Consider the following 19,006-nt stretch of genomic DNA (forward strand, 5'->3'; position numbering starts at 1 on the left):
AAATATTGATAATTATTTTTAAATGAAATTAAAATATATTTCAGATTTAGATAAAGTAGAGATGAATTTACTATAAACTTACTAATATATTTCACTTTAATAAAATATAATATTTATAAAAAAATTTGAGACGGAATTTGAAATAAAATTAAGAATAAATTTTATAGACAAAAATAAATACATATTACTAATAAAATTTGAAACTGTTAGTGTAATTTCCCTTGGGTCAAGGTTGCTTAGGTTGACTAAGCTTGAGTTGGCTCAAACTTGAGTCTTGGTGTTTGAGATTTAATGTTTGACAATATATAGAGATTGCAGGTGCAATTGGCCATATGGAGATTGATGGTCAAAGTTTGACCAGAAGTCAAGTAGGTCAAGGTTAATCGGATACTTGACTAGGGAAGTCCTAATTGGAAGTTAGGGGCAAGTCTAACAGGAAGATTGACAGAAGATGAAAATCCAAGTGGATCAGTGTTGACTGAACACTTGGTGTAGAAGTTTCGGTGAGTGAAGCCAAGTAGTAAGAAAATCTTAGTTACTGAAACTAGGTGATAAAAAATCCTGAAGAGTGAAGTTAGATGAAAATCCCTAGTAAGTGAAACTAGGTAGTTGGAAAGTCTTGGTGAGTGAAGCAAGTAATTGGAAAATCCTGATTAGTGAAGCCAGATGAAAGTCCTAATGAGTGAAGCTAGGCAGTTAGAAAATCCTGGTGAGTGAAGCCAGGTGAAAATCCTGGTGAGTGAAGTCAAACAGTTGAAAAATTCTAGCGAGTGAAGCCAGGTAAAATCCCTCATAAGTGAAGCTAGGCAAATGAAAATCCTAGTGAGTGAAGCCAGGAGAAAAGTCCTAGTGAGTGAAACTAGGCAGTGAGGAAGTCCTGGTGAGTTAAGCCAGGTATATGAAAATCCAGGTGGGTCAATATTGACTGGACACCTAGTGTTTAGAAGTCCAAGTCGGTTATGGAGGACTAGACACTTGGCACGAGATGGTAAGTCCAAATGGGTCAAGGTTGACCGAATACTTGGTGATGAAGTCCCAGCAGGTCAAGGTTGACCAGATGTTAGGCATGATGGAGTCCCAATAGATCACGATTGACCGAATGTTGGGATTAAGAACCCTAGACTTGAGTTAAGTAAGTTAGGGTTGATCAATCGATGACCTAAAATTGATGACCAAATTTAAAACAACTTTTTACCATCTTATCAATCGGTTGTCCGTTTAATTTCTATTGAAGATAACATGGTGTGAGGAGATACACAGAAGTTCATGTTATCAATTCCTTATAAATTATAAACAGTTACTCACAACCAAGATGTAATTGGACAAACCATTGGATTGGTTGTAGTGTAATTAGGTATTAGTTTATCTTGACTAATAAATTACACTAGTACACTATGAGTGTATTGAGCAGGACCATTTAAGGTAGTTTCTTTTTTATATTGACTGCATAAAAGAACAAGACCTTTGTTATTATGGAAGTGTGTGCTCTTAATCCTGATATAATAACAAGCACGTATACTTAGGTGACATTTGGTTTATGGGTTTGGGAATGAGGGAATGGATTCATTCCCAATTCTTGTGTTTGGTTGATGGGAATGGAATCAAGATTTTGGAATGAAACCCAAAAATTTGGGTATGGATGAAACCCACCCCTCCCTTGGGTTTTGATGGAATAGGAATGTGAATTAAGTTTTAGACAAAAATAATCTTAGTATATTTGTTCAATTTTTTTTAATTTCACACACTCTTTCCTTATTCGCTCTCATCATATTTTCTCTCTCCTTATTTTATCATCACACTTTCTCTCTCAACATATTTTCTCTCTCCTCGTTCTCTCTCATCACACATTCTCTATCATTTTCTCTCTATATTCTCTTCCATCATACACTCTCTCTTCTCATTTTCTCTCTCTTCATTCTCTTCCATCACACTTTCTCTCTCAGTACACACTTTCTCCTTATTTTTTCATCATACTTTCTCTCTCATCACACTTTCTCTCTCATCGTACTTTCTCTCTCCTCAATCTCTCTTAGCATACTCTCTCTCTCCTTATTTTCTCTCATCATTCTTTTCTCTCTCTTCATTCTCTCTCATCACACTCTCTCTCTTTATTTTCTCTAATCACACTTTCGCTCTCATCATACTTTCTCTCTCCCCAGTCTCTCATTTTCTCTCATCACACTTTCTCTCTCTTCATTTTTCCCATCACTCTTTCTCTCTCAATCCACTTTCTCTCTCATCATACTTTCTCTCTCCTCACTTTTTCATTTTCTCTCATAATACTTTCTCTTTCTTCATGTTTTTCCATCACTCTTTCTCTCTTAGCATACTTTCTCTCTCCTCAGTCTCTCATTTTCTCTCATCACACTTTTTCTCTCTTTATTTTTCCCATCACTCTTTCTCTCTCAACCTATTTTCTCTCTCATCATACTTTCTCTCTCCTCACTGTTTCATTTTCTTTCATAATACTTTCTCTCTTTTCATTTTTTCCCATCGCTCTTTCTCTCTAAGCACACTTTTTCTCTCATCATACTTTTTCTTTTCTCAATCTCTCCTATCATGCATTTTCTCCTCATTTTCTCTCATCATACTTTTTCTTTTCTCAATCTCTCCTATCATGCATTCTCTTCTCATTTTCTCTCATCATACTTTCTCTCTCTTCATATTTTCCCAACACACTTTCTCTCTCATCCCACTTTCTCTCTCATCATTTTCTCTCATCATATGTTTCCCTCACATTCAACTTTCTCTCCCATCTAATTTTTTCTCTTATTATGCTGTAAGGGTATAAAAGGAAATTTAGGTTCATTCCGATTGAAAATATTTAACTAACCAAACATCATTTTTAAGAATGATACCCAAGCTCATACTCATTCTCATTCCATAATACTATGATACCCATTCTCATTCCGATTCCTAGGAGAGAACCAAACGCCCCCTTAATATGTATTTATTTGATTTATCAAAGGGTGCGATTTAGTTCGATAAATCAATAGGCCCGATAAGTTGGAAATGATATTATTTATAGTGTGTGTTGTTGATTATAAAAGGAAACTGTGTCCTAGAAATCTAGGTTGATGATGTCCCCAAGAGGAGCTCATAAGGATTGTCATGTAAACCTTGCAGGTGGACTTAGTCCAACATGACAATAAGGTTGAGTGGTACTACTCTTGGAGATAGATATTAATTAAGTGAGTTGTCAGTAACTCATTTAATTAATGGACATTCTATATCTTAAACACAGGGAGACTAACACACTCATGATAAGAAAGAGCCCATATTATAATATGGGATTGGTACGGTAGTGCAATAATAACTTTTTAGTGGTATGAGTTATTATTTATGAACTCGAGTTGGGTGTTCGGGGCGAACACGGGAAGCTCAAGCTCATCAGGAGACCATAACCAATTCCTCTTCTAGGTCCCTATTGTAGCCTCTTATTTATAAAGTCTTATATCTACAAAATACCCAACTTCTTACCCACCTCTTGGTGGCCGACCAAGCCTAGCTTGGAGCCCAAGCTAGGGTCGACCAAATCAAACCAAGATGGAGCCAAGTTGTGGCCGACCCTAGCTTGGAGCCCAAGCAAGGGTGGTCGACCACATTAAGATTAAAAGGAGATTATAAATTTTAAATCTTTCCTTATGTGGAAGCCATGATTTTAAAAGAGAGTTTTAAAAATTATAAATCTTTCCTTTTATAGCTTTCTACAAAGGATTAAGAGAAAGGTTTGATATCTTTCCTTATTTGTAGTTAAAAGGAAGATTTTAATTTTTTGTAACCATCCACATGTTTTAAAAGAGAGATTTAATTTATAAAATTTTTCTTTTATAACCAACCATGAAGGGATTTAAAAAAAAAAATTTATATTTAAAATTTCTGGAAACAAATAAGGAAGTTTTAATTTTATGTTTAAAACTTTCCTTGTTTGGATTTAAAGGGGTGGCCGGCCATGACAAGAAGAAAAGGAAGTTTTAATTTTTTGTTCTAAAACTTTCCTTTTTAGTTATTGGCAAGGAATATAAGGAAGTTTTAATTATGTTTAAAACTTTCCTTATTTGTCAAGACTAAGGAATATAAAAGAGAGAGAGGGGGTGGCTCACCCAACAACACATCTTCTATTCCTCTCCTTTCTTCCTTGGTGGTGGCCGACCCTTTGCTCTTCCTCTTCTCTTCATCTTTGTGGCCGGCGGCATCAAGACTTGAAGGTTGGATTGGTGGCCGGTTCATGCTTGGAGAAGAAGAAGGAGGAGGAGGCATTGTTTCCTAGCATCCCTTGGAGCTTGGTTGGTGGCCGAACTTCATCATCTCTTGGAGAAAGTTGGTGGCTGAAACTTGGAAGGAAGAAGAAGGCTTGGGTGGATTCTCGTCTTGGTAGATCGTCGCCCACAAGACGTCCGAGATAAGAAGAGGAATACAATAGAAGATCAAGAGGTCTATAAGTTACAATAGGTATAACTAGTTATTAGTTTCCGCATCATAACTAATTCATCTTTTGTATAGATCTTGAAAAACCAAACACAAGAGGTTATCGGTTTTTAAGTTATTATTTTTGTTATCGATTTTATTGTTCGATTTCATGTTTCGATATTGTGTTTCTATTGAGGTCTCTATAGTTAAACCTAATTTACTGTGAGAAGTTTAAATATCCGATTTCTTCGAAAGGCTTTGTCTAGGCAGTGGTGGATGATCCCATAACCAAGAAGGCCTAGTGTCTCGCCACGTTTGACTTGGAAGCTGATCCTTGAAATAGATATTTGATCAACTTCTGTAATTTGGTTTAACTTAGGAAAATCACATCGGTTAAACTTGAAGTAAGAATGTTAAGTTCCGTTCCCAATCCATGTTTAACTTCTAAAGGAAAATTTGGATTAATAATGTTAAGCATTGATTGTAATCCAAATTTAACTTTAGTAGAACACATGGGTAGCTAGGATAGTTCTATATTTGTACAAATTGTTGTACAGGGGAACTAGGACGGTATTCCGAGTAGCAATCAACACCTTGATCGATCAGCTGATCAATTCAGCTACTCCCAATCGATCTACCGATCGATTGGAAGATGACCGTTGCATAAGATGCGAGGTTTGGATGGCTAGGATTGCTTGGATCTGATGTGAAAATTGATTAAGAGCCTAAAAACATAGATATAAAAGTGATGTTGAGTTTAAACGCAACAACTCTTTATCATAATATACCAAACATCTTGTAGTATTGATCTGAACGGAGGCAAGTCGACCGATGGCGACGATGAGGGTCGGGGCCTAGGGGTACTGTAGTTTGTCGAATCCAATGATGTGGATGCCAGTTCGTGCCACAAATTGAAGTGTGATGGTCAGGAGAGATATAAATATTTAAAGATTCCAACAATGATCAAAGCAATGTTTGTAGAAACTAATAGATAAAAAAAAAAGAATAGAGAATTAATTCTTGGATGTGTTATTTACTAAATCCAATAAGTTTATTTATACAAGTTATCCAAATAATAATGGAAAGATTAAATATGATATAAAATTATAAGCATAGTAATAAATATAATAGATTTGGAAGTATTATTTTTGCTATTTGATTCATGCCAATCTTGATTTTGATTATGATGCCAAATATAATAAATCTCAATTGATTAAAATCAATTTGAGATTATTTTCCATTATTGTCGTTACCTGAACGTTAAGTTTGAGTGCTAACTTGGTGAAACGTTGTCTGGATAATAGATTGGTAAATATATCAGCAATTTAATCTTCAGTAGAGATGTAAAAAACTAAAAGTTGTCGAGTCGCTACATGCTCACGAACAAAATCAAAATCAATCTCTACATGCTTGGTACGAGCATGAAAAACATGATTTACCGTAAAATAAGTTGCTTCAATATTGTCACACCATATTTTGGGCATAACAGTTTGGGAAAAGTGTAATTTCGAAAGAAGAGATTATAGCTGAATAATTTTTGACATCACGTTAGTTATAGCTTTATACTCAGCTTCAGTACTTGAGCGAGAAACTGTATGTTGCTTCTTTAAAAGTCAGGAAACAAGATTTCGCCCAACAAATATGGCATATCAACTAGTAGAATGTCTATTTTCAGGAGATTCAGCGCAATCTGCATCACTGTAAGCAATCAATTCTCGTGAAGACTGACGATATAAAAGAAGACCATGTAAAATAGTACCTTGGGGATATCGAAGAATTCTCTTAATACCTTCCTAATGGTATTTAGTAAGAGCATGCATAAATTGATAGGCACGATTCACAGCGAAAGCAATATCAAGTCATGTAATGGTAACATATTGTAGAGCACCAACAATGCTTGGTAGATCTGGGGGTCGGCTAATGAAGAGGAGGATAAGTTGCTGTGAAACTACCTTTAATGATTGGTGTGGAGATAGGACATGTACCATCCATTTTAACTCATTGTAGAAGTCTAGTAATATATTTGCTCTGAGAGAGAAGACAACCTTCAGAATATGAGAGAAACTCTATACCAAGGAAAAACAGAGTAGGAAACTCTTGGCGAAGTAGATGGAGTAAAGTAGTAATGATGTTTTGATCACTACAATTATTAAGATATCATTCACATAAATCAGAACAAATATTAAAAATTCCTCATTACATTTATAAAATAGGGAAGAGTTAGTTTTTAAGCCAGAAAATCCCTGAGTATGAAGCTAAGTAGATAGACGATAAAACCATGCATGAGGTGCTTGCCGAAGACCATATATAGATTTCTGAAGTTGACACATATGTGTTGGAAGTTGCGGGTGGATGAACTAAGGTGGATGCTTCATAAAAATAATTTTTTCAAGGTGTCCATGAAGGAAATCATTGGAAACATCTAATTATCATATCAGTTAATTAGAGTTAACAGCTATAGATAGAAGCAATCTGATAGTTGTAATTTTAACAACTGGACTAAAAGTATCATTAAAGTTAATACCTAGTTGTTGATTAAAGCCTTAGCAACAAGGCGAGCTTTGTAATGTTGAATAGATCCATCTGCATGATATTTAATTCGGTAAACTTATTTAGACCTCACAATATTCATAGACAGAGTTCAAAGAACTAAGCTCCAGGTTGCATTGCGAAGAAGAACATCAAACTCTGCAGTAATTGCAACACACCAATTTGGATCTTTGACTGTCTGTGTAAAGCTAGAAGGTTCGACAAAATTTGAATAAGCAATAAGAGCACATGAAAAAGGATAACGAGTGGAAGCTGATTGACATCGTGCATAAATATCACTTAGAGGAAGCATTCACCGAGGATAATAAGTGTCGGGATAAGAGACTTGATGGAGGATGCTAGAGGAAGTAATATTACGATGAAGCACTTGATACTACTCTCCACCCTAATCAGAATGAAAAGAGAGTATTTTACGATCAAAATAATGCTCAGCATGCTTTTGAAAATGACAAAAAATATTGAAGAGATCAGATTTTCTTTTCATAGAAAAAATCTAAGTGAACTTGTTAAAGTTATCAATAAAAATAACATAGTAAAGAAAATCCTGATTAGAAAGAATAGGAGCAGGACCCATACATCAGAGTGAATAATTTTCAAAGGAAAACTAGAGTTACGAGTAGAATATGCAAAAGGTAGTTTATGAGATTTTACTTTCATACAAGCTTCATATAAATGAGATGATAACGCTAAAGAAGTTGGTAAACCAGAAGATTAATAATATCCTGAATAACACGTAGAGAGGGATGACCAATACGTGTATGCCAGGAGAATTTGTCTGTGAGTTCTCCAACAAAGGTTTTGAGAGAGGTGGGTTGGAGATGATAAATGTCATTTTTATTGTCCCCTTGGAGTAGAAGAGTTCTTGTCGCGGGATCCTTCACAAGACAATGATGAGGATAAAATTCAAAAAACACATTATTATCAAGAGCAAATTGGCATACAAAAAGTAAATTTTTAGTGATAGAAGGAACATGAAGAGTGTTACGCATGTGAAAAGTACGACTACATGAATGAAAAGATGTGTTTCCAATGTGAGCAATTTGCAAACATAAGGCATTGCCTATTTGTACCATGCCTGGTCCATGATAAGGTGAAGCTTCTAGTTGTCATCCTGGGTTTCAAAAATTGATGGCATTGCATTAGGAGGGATGAAGAGTGAAAATGCTCCAGAATGAGATGATTGAGTACTAGATCGGCAAGATGAGGGAGGGGTCGATTTGATGATATAAGTCCTCCTCGAAAATTTAAATCATATCTTTTATAACAATTTTGAGCATAATGACCATAGCTAAAGTAAATCTGACAGCGACCTCAACCTCGAACTTGACCTCAACCTCCGAAACCTCCAATATGATTTTGATGATCATGTTGGGGAGGAGGCTGATTATGTTGATCAAGTTATGGGGCTTTACTAATCATGTGTGTCGATAAAGACAGAGAATCTGACATCGTTTGATATTGTATTTGTAGAAGCTTTTCATGAGAAGATAAAATACCATGAAGAGTTTTGAATGACACTTGATCCATGTGAGTCGTCACACTGGGAACAAAGTTATTATATCGAGGACCCAAACTTGCAAGAACATGCATTAATATTTCTGGATCAAAGACCGAGTGTCTAATTGCAGCTAGGTTGTTGGCAATTGTCTTGACTAATTGTATATCATCCTTGATAGAGGCATCTCCTTATTGCATAGACTCTAATTATAGACGAAGTTGGAGAACCCGTGTTTGGGAGTAGGATGTAAAAGAATGATCAAGAGCTTCCCAAACCTGATAAGAGGTGTTAAGGCCAACGAGCATGGGAAGTATAGGCTCAGTAATTGATGAGATTGGTCAAGTCAAGATTAATTGATCCTTCTTAAACCAAATATCATAGGATGGATCATCTTTTTGAGGTGAGGATGAAATACCATCAACATGACCAAGTAAGTTATAAACAGAAAGTAACGAAAGAAATAACAATTTCTATAGTAAATAATTATCATGGTCAAGTTTAATGGAAAAAGAATGAACCATATAATAAGAAAAAGAGATATTTTGTGATGACACAGGGATCTTAGTAGAATGAAGATATTTTTTTTCTTCTTTTTTCCTACTTGTGTTTTTTCTCTACTCTTCTATTTTTTTTTTCTTTTTTTTCTCTGCTTCTATTTTTTTTTCCTTTTTTTTAGAACGGGGAAGAAGGAAATAAAATAACGGTTGCGATTGACGTATGAACACAAAAATAGAAAGAATAAATAATAATTTTACCTTGCTACGATTGACATTACCAAAGTTGTTGCCATCAACAAAAAAGAGTTGTTGATGAAAGAATAAGAAAAGCTGCTACTGTCGAAATTGCTGTTGTCGTCGTTGAAGTTGCCAAGGTTGCCGCACTACAGACGATGATATCAAACCAGCATGTAAAAATTCTTATAGCTGTTGTAAGAAAAATTGGGAGAAAAAGAAGATGGTTCTGATACCATCTAGAAACTAATAGATAAATAAAAAAATAGAATAGAAAATTAATTCTTTAATGTGTTATTTACTAAAGTCAATAACTTATTTATATAAGTTATCCAAATAATAATGAAAAGATTAAATATAATATACAATTAAGTATAGTAATAAATATAATAGATTTAGAAGTATTATTCTGATTTTAATTATGATGTCAAATATAATAAATCTCAATGGATTAAACTCAATCTAAGATTATTAAGATTATTTTTCATTATTATCATTAATGTTAAACTTGTTAAACTGACTAAGTATAGAATTATCAATCAATAATATGAAAAGCTTATAAAAAACAGAGCTTTAAGGAAGAATTGATTGTCTGAAGGTGCGCAGATCCAATCCCAAGATCGTCGGCGGCCCATAAACAATAGAAACATTGGGATCGGGAAGGCTACTTTGACCATGGAAGTGCAATCATATCTGTGCTCCAAAATGATCAGTACGGAAACATTTTGTCCAAAAGAAGTCATCGTCAGCATGAAAAGCATATCTTGATTTAGGCCTGGCACCAAATCCATGAATTTGCTGAGTCCACGCAAAAGCGGGATGGCTGAAATTGTCGACCCATAAGTAAGGGCTCCGGAGCTTATCAATTTCCTTGGTAACGTGAGAGATGGAACATATCTGTGGCTGCACATTTCATTGAGCATAAAGAAAGCACCTTCCAAATTGCGCACTGCACATAATCCATTCAAGATTATTTTGAATGTCCAAGCGTTTGGGCATGACACTGACAGATGCCGGACGACCTGCTCCACAATGAACTGAAACAAAGTCATGCAATTTGGAAAGAGGCAGCCCGCCGATTGATTATCTATCCTCACTGCCTCTGCCTCGTCTGCTGGGAGAGTGCTCATACATAGCCACGAGCTGCTCTTGGATGAGATTTAGCTGGGCCCCCGGAGGAGGGCAGAGGAGGATCTATCTTGCGGCGGAGGGGAATCTTTCTTGCTAGATAGGAGTTAGATTGGTGAAGAAAGGACTCGTTTTCCAAGGGAAGGAAGAGTAAGTTGCCCAGCTTCAGTGCTGGTCTACGATATTTCCTGTTCTACGAGCCAGTCAGGGTTGGAAGAACTATTCTCGTTTAACTAGCTAATTGAACTAGTGAACCTGCTGCAAAGAGCTAGGGGCAGGACTCTAAGTCCCCCGGTAATGGTACGATGATAGGATATTCAAATTATCATTCATGTATTCATAGTTTGATCCCCAATTATGATAAATTTGTAAAAAAAAAATTTTCCAAATGGAGCGCAATCAAAGAATACTCGGCTTCTTGGGCGTCCACAAAGAGCACTTTCCGATTTATCCTGATACCGGGTAGAAAAATTTCGTGAGACCAAGTCAGTCACCCAGGGCTACTCAATGAGACTAATTGTGTTTATCAAATTTTTTCTAAGAGAAGGGCCCTAGGGCCCCAGGTATAGTAGTAAGCACCCACGATTCAATTTTTAGCTACGATATATTTACAAGAATTTTTCCTCCATGATTCAATTCCCAGCTACAATATATTTACAGGGATTTTTTCTCCAAATGAGACTTGTAATTAAGGGATGTTGGATTTCTGAGTCATCCGCCATAAGTGCTTCTCGATTTATTTTAATAGTCGATGAAAAATTTCTGTGAGACCGGATTGGTCATCCCACACTCGACAATACTCAGTTTGATTAAATTTTTTTTCAAGGACACGACCTAGGAGTGAGACCTCGTAGGGGGATAGGAAGTGAATCCAGTTTTCTCTCGACAGTGTATTCTTTAATGTTAGTAATCGTTGCATGTCAATATAATCATTGTATGTCCAGAGCTTGGGAGGTCAAGAAATTGATCGGATCGGCTTAACTGGATCAGTCAAAGATGGTTGATATGTCATGTGGAGGCTCTGTTGACCATGTCATGAGCGCACCACATGGTCCTCGTATGAACCTTGATCTTTTATATTCACCAACTCGCAAAGTGGACCCTTACCTCCACACCAGGTTTTTGTGACAATCTAGTTTTGGTGATGCAAGAATATCAAGTCAGCAGCTGGTGCACTTTTTTGGATTTGGTTGGTGGACCTACTCCGTAATTAGTTGGATAGTAAAATATAAATATATATTATATATATAAAAAAAATAGATCCTCGAATATTAAATTTTAAAAGGTAATTCGATATATGAAACTCTCAACTCTCGTGAGTCCTTAAAACAAAAGGTCACCCTAAGAAATTATTTATGTAATTTGAAAAACTGATCATAAGGTCCGTAATAATAATTTTACTGTTGCACTATGCCTCTACTATTAAACTTAGATTTAACAAAATTAATTTAGCAAACAATAATGTGTTAAAGATATTAGATTGCTAAAAATACATGGATCTGAACCTAGTTGCTACCTTGTTTTAGCCATTATTGTTTGTGGTACTAACAATTCTCATTAGTGTTTTAAGACTAAACTAGGAATGAACTATGCAACTTTGACTCATCCCCATCGTCGATACTATTTATTTCAAAGGACAACCCACTATAAGAAACATAAATATTAATTTTTTAAAAAATATAATATACATAAACAAATTGTGTTAAATTTAATTTAAAAAGTATAAATAACTAATTGAAATTTTAAATTGTTTATCCATTAGATCCAAGGAGATGAAACCTAGTACTGAAAGTCAAATATATTGAAATTTCCGATCAACTAAATATATTCAGTGATCAATCCATTCAACTTACCTCACTGTAAGCCTACGTAAAGTCACAAAATAGCATTAACGGTAAGAGGTACTGCATAAGATTACAAACACAAAAAAAAGTTGATATAAGAAAGTCGATTGATCCATTATTACATAGAAAGTGCAGTTGCACGAGCATGGAGAACAAGTAAGATGTACTGCATATCCTCCTGTGCATCAAAACTGAGCAGCGGAAAAATGATGGATCCTTCGATCATCCCTGCAAAAGATTTAACAAGGATTTATGTTAAACTAAACACAATTACAGCACCCATAATAAAACATTGTAGAAACTAGGTAGAATAGTATTTCAGCATGATGACCTTATGATCAATTATTTCCTGCAAGTAGTCAAGCATTTCGGAAATCATCGACTCGGCAGGGGTCCTAAGAAGAGGAATGTGGCAGAAATTGAAACTGAACAGATAGAAAATTTATAGAATTGCAGTTGATAAAAAAATTCTGAAAGTTGAATCTCATACCTTTCATCATCATTCAATTCATTCAGCCTGATGCAAAAATAGAAGAATCAGGAACAATTTACAATCTCAATGATCACAAGTAACAAATTCAAACCGAAACCATTTCTTTGAAAATGTTATTACTAAACAAAGATAGTAAAGTAATTGTCAATGCTTATAACTTGTAAATGTGTAACAACAGCATTCTCTTAATTTAGAGGATTATGCCAAAATGGTTTTTCAGATGACAAGAACAAGGCGCAAATTTCAATTCACAATACAACTTTAGAAAACTAAAGATTCCACATAGAGGAATTGGATCCCAGTTGGAAAACCAAGACTCAAATTAACGGTTGGTATATACACTATGAAATAAGTTGCAATAGACTCACATCATTTCCAGTTCTGTATCAAATTCCCGATTCATAGGCTGATTCAATTCACTGCATCATGAAAAATAAAAATGACATGCTAATAAAGTAATACAGTAGAAGAACAAAGTTGAAGTAAAGACTCACATCATTTTCAATTTTTCAGTATCAATTTTATCAATATCATCTCGAGATTCTTGATAAGTAGGAAGACAGATAGCTTTTGCAGTTCTCTGGATTGACTCATCATATTCACTGCAATACAAAGAGATACCCCAAAAGGCATTAAATCTACTTCTCCATAGTTTGAACAGAAATAATTAAATGAAATCCCTGTCATTTTATCTATTGTAGTAGTACATTATTCATTTAATTGATATACCAAAGTACAAGATTTTAAATCCTACTAAGACAGATGGGAAAAGCTAACTGACAAAAAACAACTTACATCAATTTTACTCCACAAGGACTTGGTAGAATCTCATCACTGCATTCTTCAGTCACAAGATGAATTTTGGGCTGATACATAGATTTAAAATATCCATTGACTGACTCGTTGCAGTCACTGCATGAGAAATTTCACAAAGGACTTAAAGGATTAGAGGAACTTCTAACAAATAGACAAATTATTGCAATTAGATAAATAATTAAATCATACAATATTTGTGTTCTCGTGTGGTTTTCAGTATTGTCTAAATTTAAAATGAAATTTGGCAAGGCCTTTATTGGTACTATAGAATTTTTTTTATTATCTAGTATTGCTAAGCGAGGCATAAACTATCATTAATTGTTTGAGTTTAGACATATGGCCAAAATAGTATGATTTTAATACCAACACTACCATATTTTAAACTGTCTGATGATCAATTAAAATTAGTTCTAATCCTAAAAATATTTAACACTTAGCAAGTTGCAAGATACAGCAAACTTAACTCATGATGATACCTTACAACTACCAAAATGAGTATCCTATATGGAATGGAAGCATTGACTCTTTTAGAATCTCAAAGAGTTTATCGATGTAATTTTCCAACAACCAAATTGAAGACTCTTTTCATAGAGTTTTATCACCTTACACCATTATCAGTAGATGAAGTTGAAGAATGAGTCACAAAATATGTTTGAAATTTTCTGATCAAGACAAGCAAAGTGTTATTACTCAGCTGAGAACAAAAAAATGGTATTGATTGACAGCCAAACATATCAACTAATTTTAGTCAACACTTAAAATCATATAATCAACAATAAAATAAATTGAAACAAATACAAAAAACAATGGATATACAATGTAGTCTCTTCTAAATCACAAGTCAGAAGTACACTGGGAATGGCAAAATTTGTTTAAATAATAGAAAACATAACAAAATTAAAAAAAAAAATCTGATATGGCAGAGAATCATACTCTTCTTTGCATGAACTATTTGAATTCATGTGTCTTGAGAAAGGCATTTTGGCTTTAGAAGCTTCAGAATATTTCGAAGAATTTCCATAATAACTAGAGATTGGAATCGTATGGTCATCCTGAAACAAAATGAAACAAGTAAAAAAATAATAACAAAATACAAATTGAATCATTGACATTATCAAAAAATTGATTGTCATAATTTAATATGGAAAAATATATAATGGATTTGTAGTTGGCAACTACTATTAGAACCAGAAAATAATGTACCTTTTTTTGACTTTCACTAATGTGTAGGACATCAAAGTTGAGAGAATCTATAGTGCTTGAGGAAGTAAATGGTCTGTTGATTGCTTTAGCAATGTTCTCATCCTCAGTAGCATTAAAAAAGCAGCGACGAACTTTTGCATCATGTACTATTTTTGCCCATACTGATTCACTAGTAGTTAATGTTGGTCCATTACCCAATATCCAAAGGCAATATCTGAAACATAAAAGTTTTAAAAAATTCATGTAAGAAAAAAAGGCTGAAAAAATGAACCATAGGAACACACCTTGCTCTGGTCAGTGCAACATTTGTGCGATTAGGATTAGAAACAAACCCAATTGAACCATCCACATTTGATCTCACTGTGCTGAGTAGGATAACATCTTCCTCACTACCTTGAAACCCATCGACTGTGCTAACTTTAAGAGACATGTTTGAGTTTGACAGATGCATGTTTCTTAACTGCTTCTGAATAGCAACGATTTGTGCAGAGTACAGGCAGATGACACCAACACTAAAGCTTTGCTTTGTTTCCAAGGTTGCTACAAAAGTACAAGATAGCAAAAAGAATTGTCACTAAAGCATAGAAAAATAATTAATATCTAAAGGAGACGTCATGTACAGATTAGTCTTTTTTGCTAAAAGAGTGAGGATTATGGTGTAAGGTGACCATAATGAGGATTATTATAACCTTCCTATACATTGGTATTATCACCTTACACCATTTCACTCTTTACATTTATAAAAGGTTATAATAATAAAGTTTGTAAAATGTATAGGAAGTACAAATGAATACCAATGCAGGTCCCCTGTAAAGGTTTGCGGAAAAGAGTGGCTTGGTGCATTATGAATCAAAAGAACATCATAATAGTCTTTCTGAAATTCAGAAGTTTATGTTTGGTAGATTTATTAAACTATTGTAAACATTATAATTCACAAAGCTAGCAAATTAATAGCCAGCAATATGAAACCACAATACATACCTGTATGAAGGTTTCTAAGAATTTCCAAGATAACAAGAACTTCCACGTCATTTTTCGTACTGTGACCAAAGCTGTCAACACTCTCAGTTCCATCTGCGATATTTATGAAAGAGTATGATCCAAACATCTCTCCTGGAAGAAGCCTTTTTCTGTAGTCCTCCTTTATGACATTTGGTCCATTGATAATCTGGAAGTCATAGAAGTTTTTTAGAGGAAAAGAACTAATAGATGGGCACATGCGATATTGCACTTTCAGAAGGTGTTTCTTGCATCCTAATTGACTCAGCCTTTCAAAAAGACTCCTTCCAAACATTGAATTTTCAGAAACCTGATAAAATAAACATAAGTTCAAAATGATTAAAGATATACAACTTAATGCATTGCCAGAACATAGTATAGATAACATACTATGTTACAAACTATTTTGATAGAAAGATAAAGTTATAAAGATTATAGAGAATGAGTGTTAATTGGTACCTTGCTTTTGACAAGAGCAGGCAATTGACATTCATCGCCAACAAGGACTGCATGGTTTATGGATGAGACCTGTAAGGGTATTAGAGATTCACATTCTTTTAACTGTGCAGCTTCATCAATAACCACAACCTCGAACGGCTTTGCTAATTGCAATCTGTATAACAAGGCAGAAGATGACACCGTACAGAAAACAAGGTTAGCCATTTGCAAGCAGAAATCCATGATGCTTTGCTTGTCAGAAAATGAAGGTAGATGTAATGACTGCTCAAGCAATTTTACATTGTGGCAACAAACTATTTTCAACTTCAATAGCTTGGTAAAGGTATTGATGTTGCTACCAACAAAATCAATGAATTCAGGCAGAGACTCCTCTTGTTCTTCAAAACTGAATCCAAATACTTTCTCCAGATCATTCCCTGCATCTTTCTTGAAGAGAAAAGTGTTAAAGCATTCAAGGGAATGAAGAAGGTTCTTAATGTGTTTATAGCAAACTTCCGACAAAGCAGCTGCCGGCATATGAACATACAGAGTATTGAAACACTCCCTGAATTCCTTTAAAAGAGCTGCAAATTTTTTCCTAACAAACAATAGAAAAGTCTCCTCACTCTGACTGGATGGATTCTCAACATAGTAGTACTTCTCATCATCCTTAATCTTCTCTTTATGTAAAAATGTTCTGTACAAATCTGCACCGTGTTCAAATAACTCTAGTAATGAACTAAGACAATTCTTCCAGCCAGTATGTGATCCAATTCCAAAGCACCGTTTTAGGCTATCTGCTCGGTGCTCAAGAAACACATCTCTCAGATCAACACCAATTTTCAGCCTTTCTTCATTGCCAAACAAAACAACATCTCCCAACCGACATGGACTTATCCCAGAGGATTCTTTCAGTAGCTTCAACAAGCTCGATGCAACTTCTTTTACAGCATTATTGGTTGGAGCACAAATTAGTGTTCTGCATCTCAGTTGATCTAAGAGCCACACTAAACCACTGATTGTTTTCGTCTTTCCAGTACCTGGAGGTCCCCAAACTAGTCTAATGGATGTATCATTATGACTCTTGATCGCCGATATGCAACTCAGTATCGCATTGGTCTGAGATTCATTGAGTGATAACTTTGTCATGTTCATTCCAATCTCAACGTTCTGAATGCTACAAAAGTCAGAATCGGTTGCAAACGAAATGTCACCCATGTCATCCTATCAAAAAGACAATTTGCCACAAAGTAAATGCAAACATAAATGACAAATATTTACAAAGATAAATCCACTATATGCATACCTCTAGTTTAAAATCTACCACCTTATAAATAAGACTTAAACTTCTCTTCTGTGCAAGTTCAAAACTCATTGCCTTCCAGATTCTCACGTATGTTGTCATGTTGAATAGATAAACCACAAAAAAGCCACTTATTTCTTTACACGAATAGCCACCTCTTGAAACATCAATATCTTTTGATGCTCTCACTGCAAAACTTCCTTGTGGATGTCCTAGAGATTCATCCTCAATTACCTCAAGTAGGCAGTATGACTCCTGACCCATCATCGGACCAAAACCATCTGATGGCCTACTTTGTGACAATGTAAGAATGTCACCCACGCGTGGCCTATAGGATCCAGCACTTCTGCCTCCATCAGAGGAACTCCGAGATCCAATAGCATCTTTGCATGGTCTAGCAACGCTACCTCTTCCTCTATTTGAGAAATTCCGGACAGGCATTTTGTCACCATATTTGCGTGCATTGAATTCCCTATCATGAGCTTTGCGTCGATCAGCCGGACGTTCAACATCCATGAGATATACACGCTCTTTGTGATTCATACAGTTATGTTGCTCTATTTTGGCAAAAGGAGCACGGGATATGTCTTTCAGGTTAGAGCACATTTCTGACCGTAGTTCTTCCAGCAATGGATAAGTGAACGACCGCAAATAGTTCTCAACAGTATCGAAGGTCATCGGTATCCTCTTCACCTAAACATGAAGCCGAAGGGGCTTGAAAAACTTGATTGCTAAGGTGTGCAAGTAGTGAAAGAGTCTATTTTTACCTTGTGCTTGAAGAAATCAGGGTCGAGGACATCCTCCATGGACCATGAGAAGATTTGTTCAGCTAGCCTGCCATGGCCTTCTGAGTCGGACATTGCTTGCCTTGCAGCTCTTCAGCTCTGGAGGTGACGGAGTCGGAGATGGAGTTCTTTTTGTGGGGGAAGAGAGGCAGTGTCGCCGTGAATTTAAAGAAATGGCGATACCATTTCCACATGCAGAAGAATTAGAGGCGCTTCGGGCTTCCAACTCCACTGAGCAAAGCTGGATCTGTCTCTGAGCGATGGGATACGGTAACGAGTTCGTGCGTGCATGCAGATGACGACGATGGAGCGTTAACGTCGATAGAGAGTTATGCTCTATCAGTCGTGCTGGGAGGCAAGCAGAAGTGATGAAGTAGCTAGGAGGAGGTGGAATTCGTTTTAACGGCGCGAGTCGCCATTGCCGCACGCCGGGAAAAGTTGACGGTGGTTCGCTTCGGAATTCGAGCTCCACCGAGCAAAGGAGGAGGATCCTTGAAACGGGCAGATATGCAGCCTTGGAAATGATTCAAAAAATTCTCCTTGAAGTTCTTGCGACACTACAAAGATCCATTTAAATGATTCAAAAAATTCTCCTTGCAGTTCTTGCAACACTTCAAAGATCCATTTTTTTGTTTCTTTAGTTCGTTTATTAGGTATATTCAAAATATAATTTATCTACAAACACGTACGAAGAGGATCCTTAATTTGATATTAATTTTATATAATTTTTTATTAATTTTTAAATAAATTTAATTAATTCGATGTTAACTGAAATAATCAATCATTAATCTAATTTAGTTAATTTGAT

The 19,006-nt window shown here is 35.4% G+C and overlaps 1 protein-coding gene across 1 annotated transcript in view; it reads right to left on the bottom strand.

The window, feature by feature from the left end:
• The window catches only part of LOC122050588, a 63,431-nt gene extending 45,158 nt beyond the window's left edge, over positions 1-18,273 (bottom strand). The window contains exons 1-3 of the mRNA XM_042611485.1: positions 18,181-18,273; positions 17,417-18,106; positions 16,132-17,334 (exon numbers count right to left, since the gene is read on the bottom strand). Of these exons, the coding sequence (XP_042467419.1) occupies positions 16,132-17,334; positions 17,417-18,106; positions 18,181-18,273 (1,986 nt within the window). The remainder of the gene's footprint in view (positions 1-16,131; positions 17,335-17,416; positions 18,107-18,180) is intronic.
• Between the last annotated feature and the right edge of the window lie 733 nt (positions 18,274-19,006).

This window comes from Zingiber officinale, chromosome 3A, assembly GCF_018446385.1.
Source record: "Zingiber officinale cultivar Zhangliang chromosome 3A, Zo_v1.1, whole genome shotgun sequence".
Classification (NCBI taxonomy): domain Eukaryota; kingdom Viridiplantae; phylum Streptophyta; class Magnoliopsida; order Zingiberales; family Zingiberaceae; genus Zingiber; species Zingiber officinale.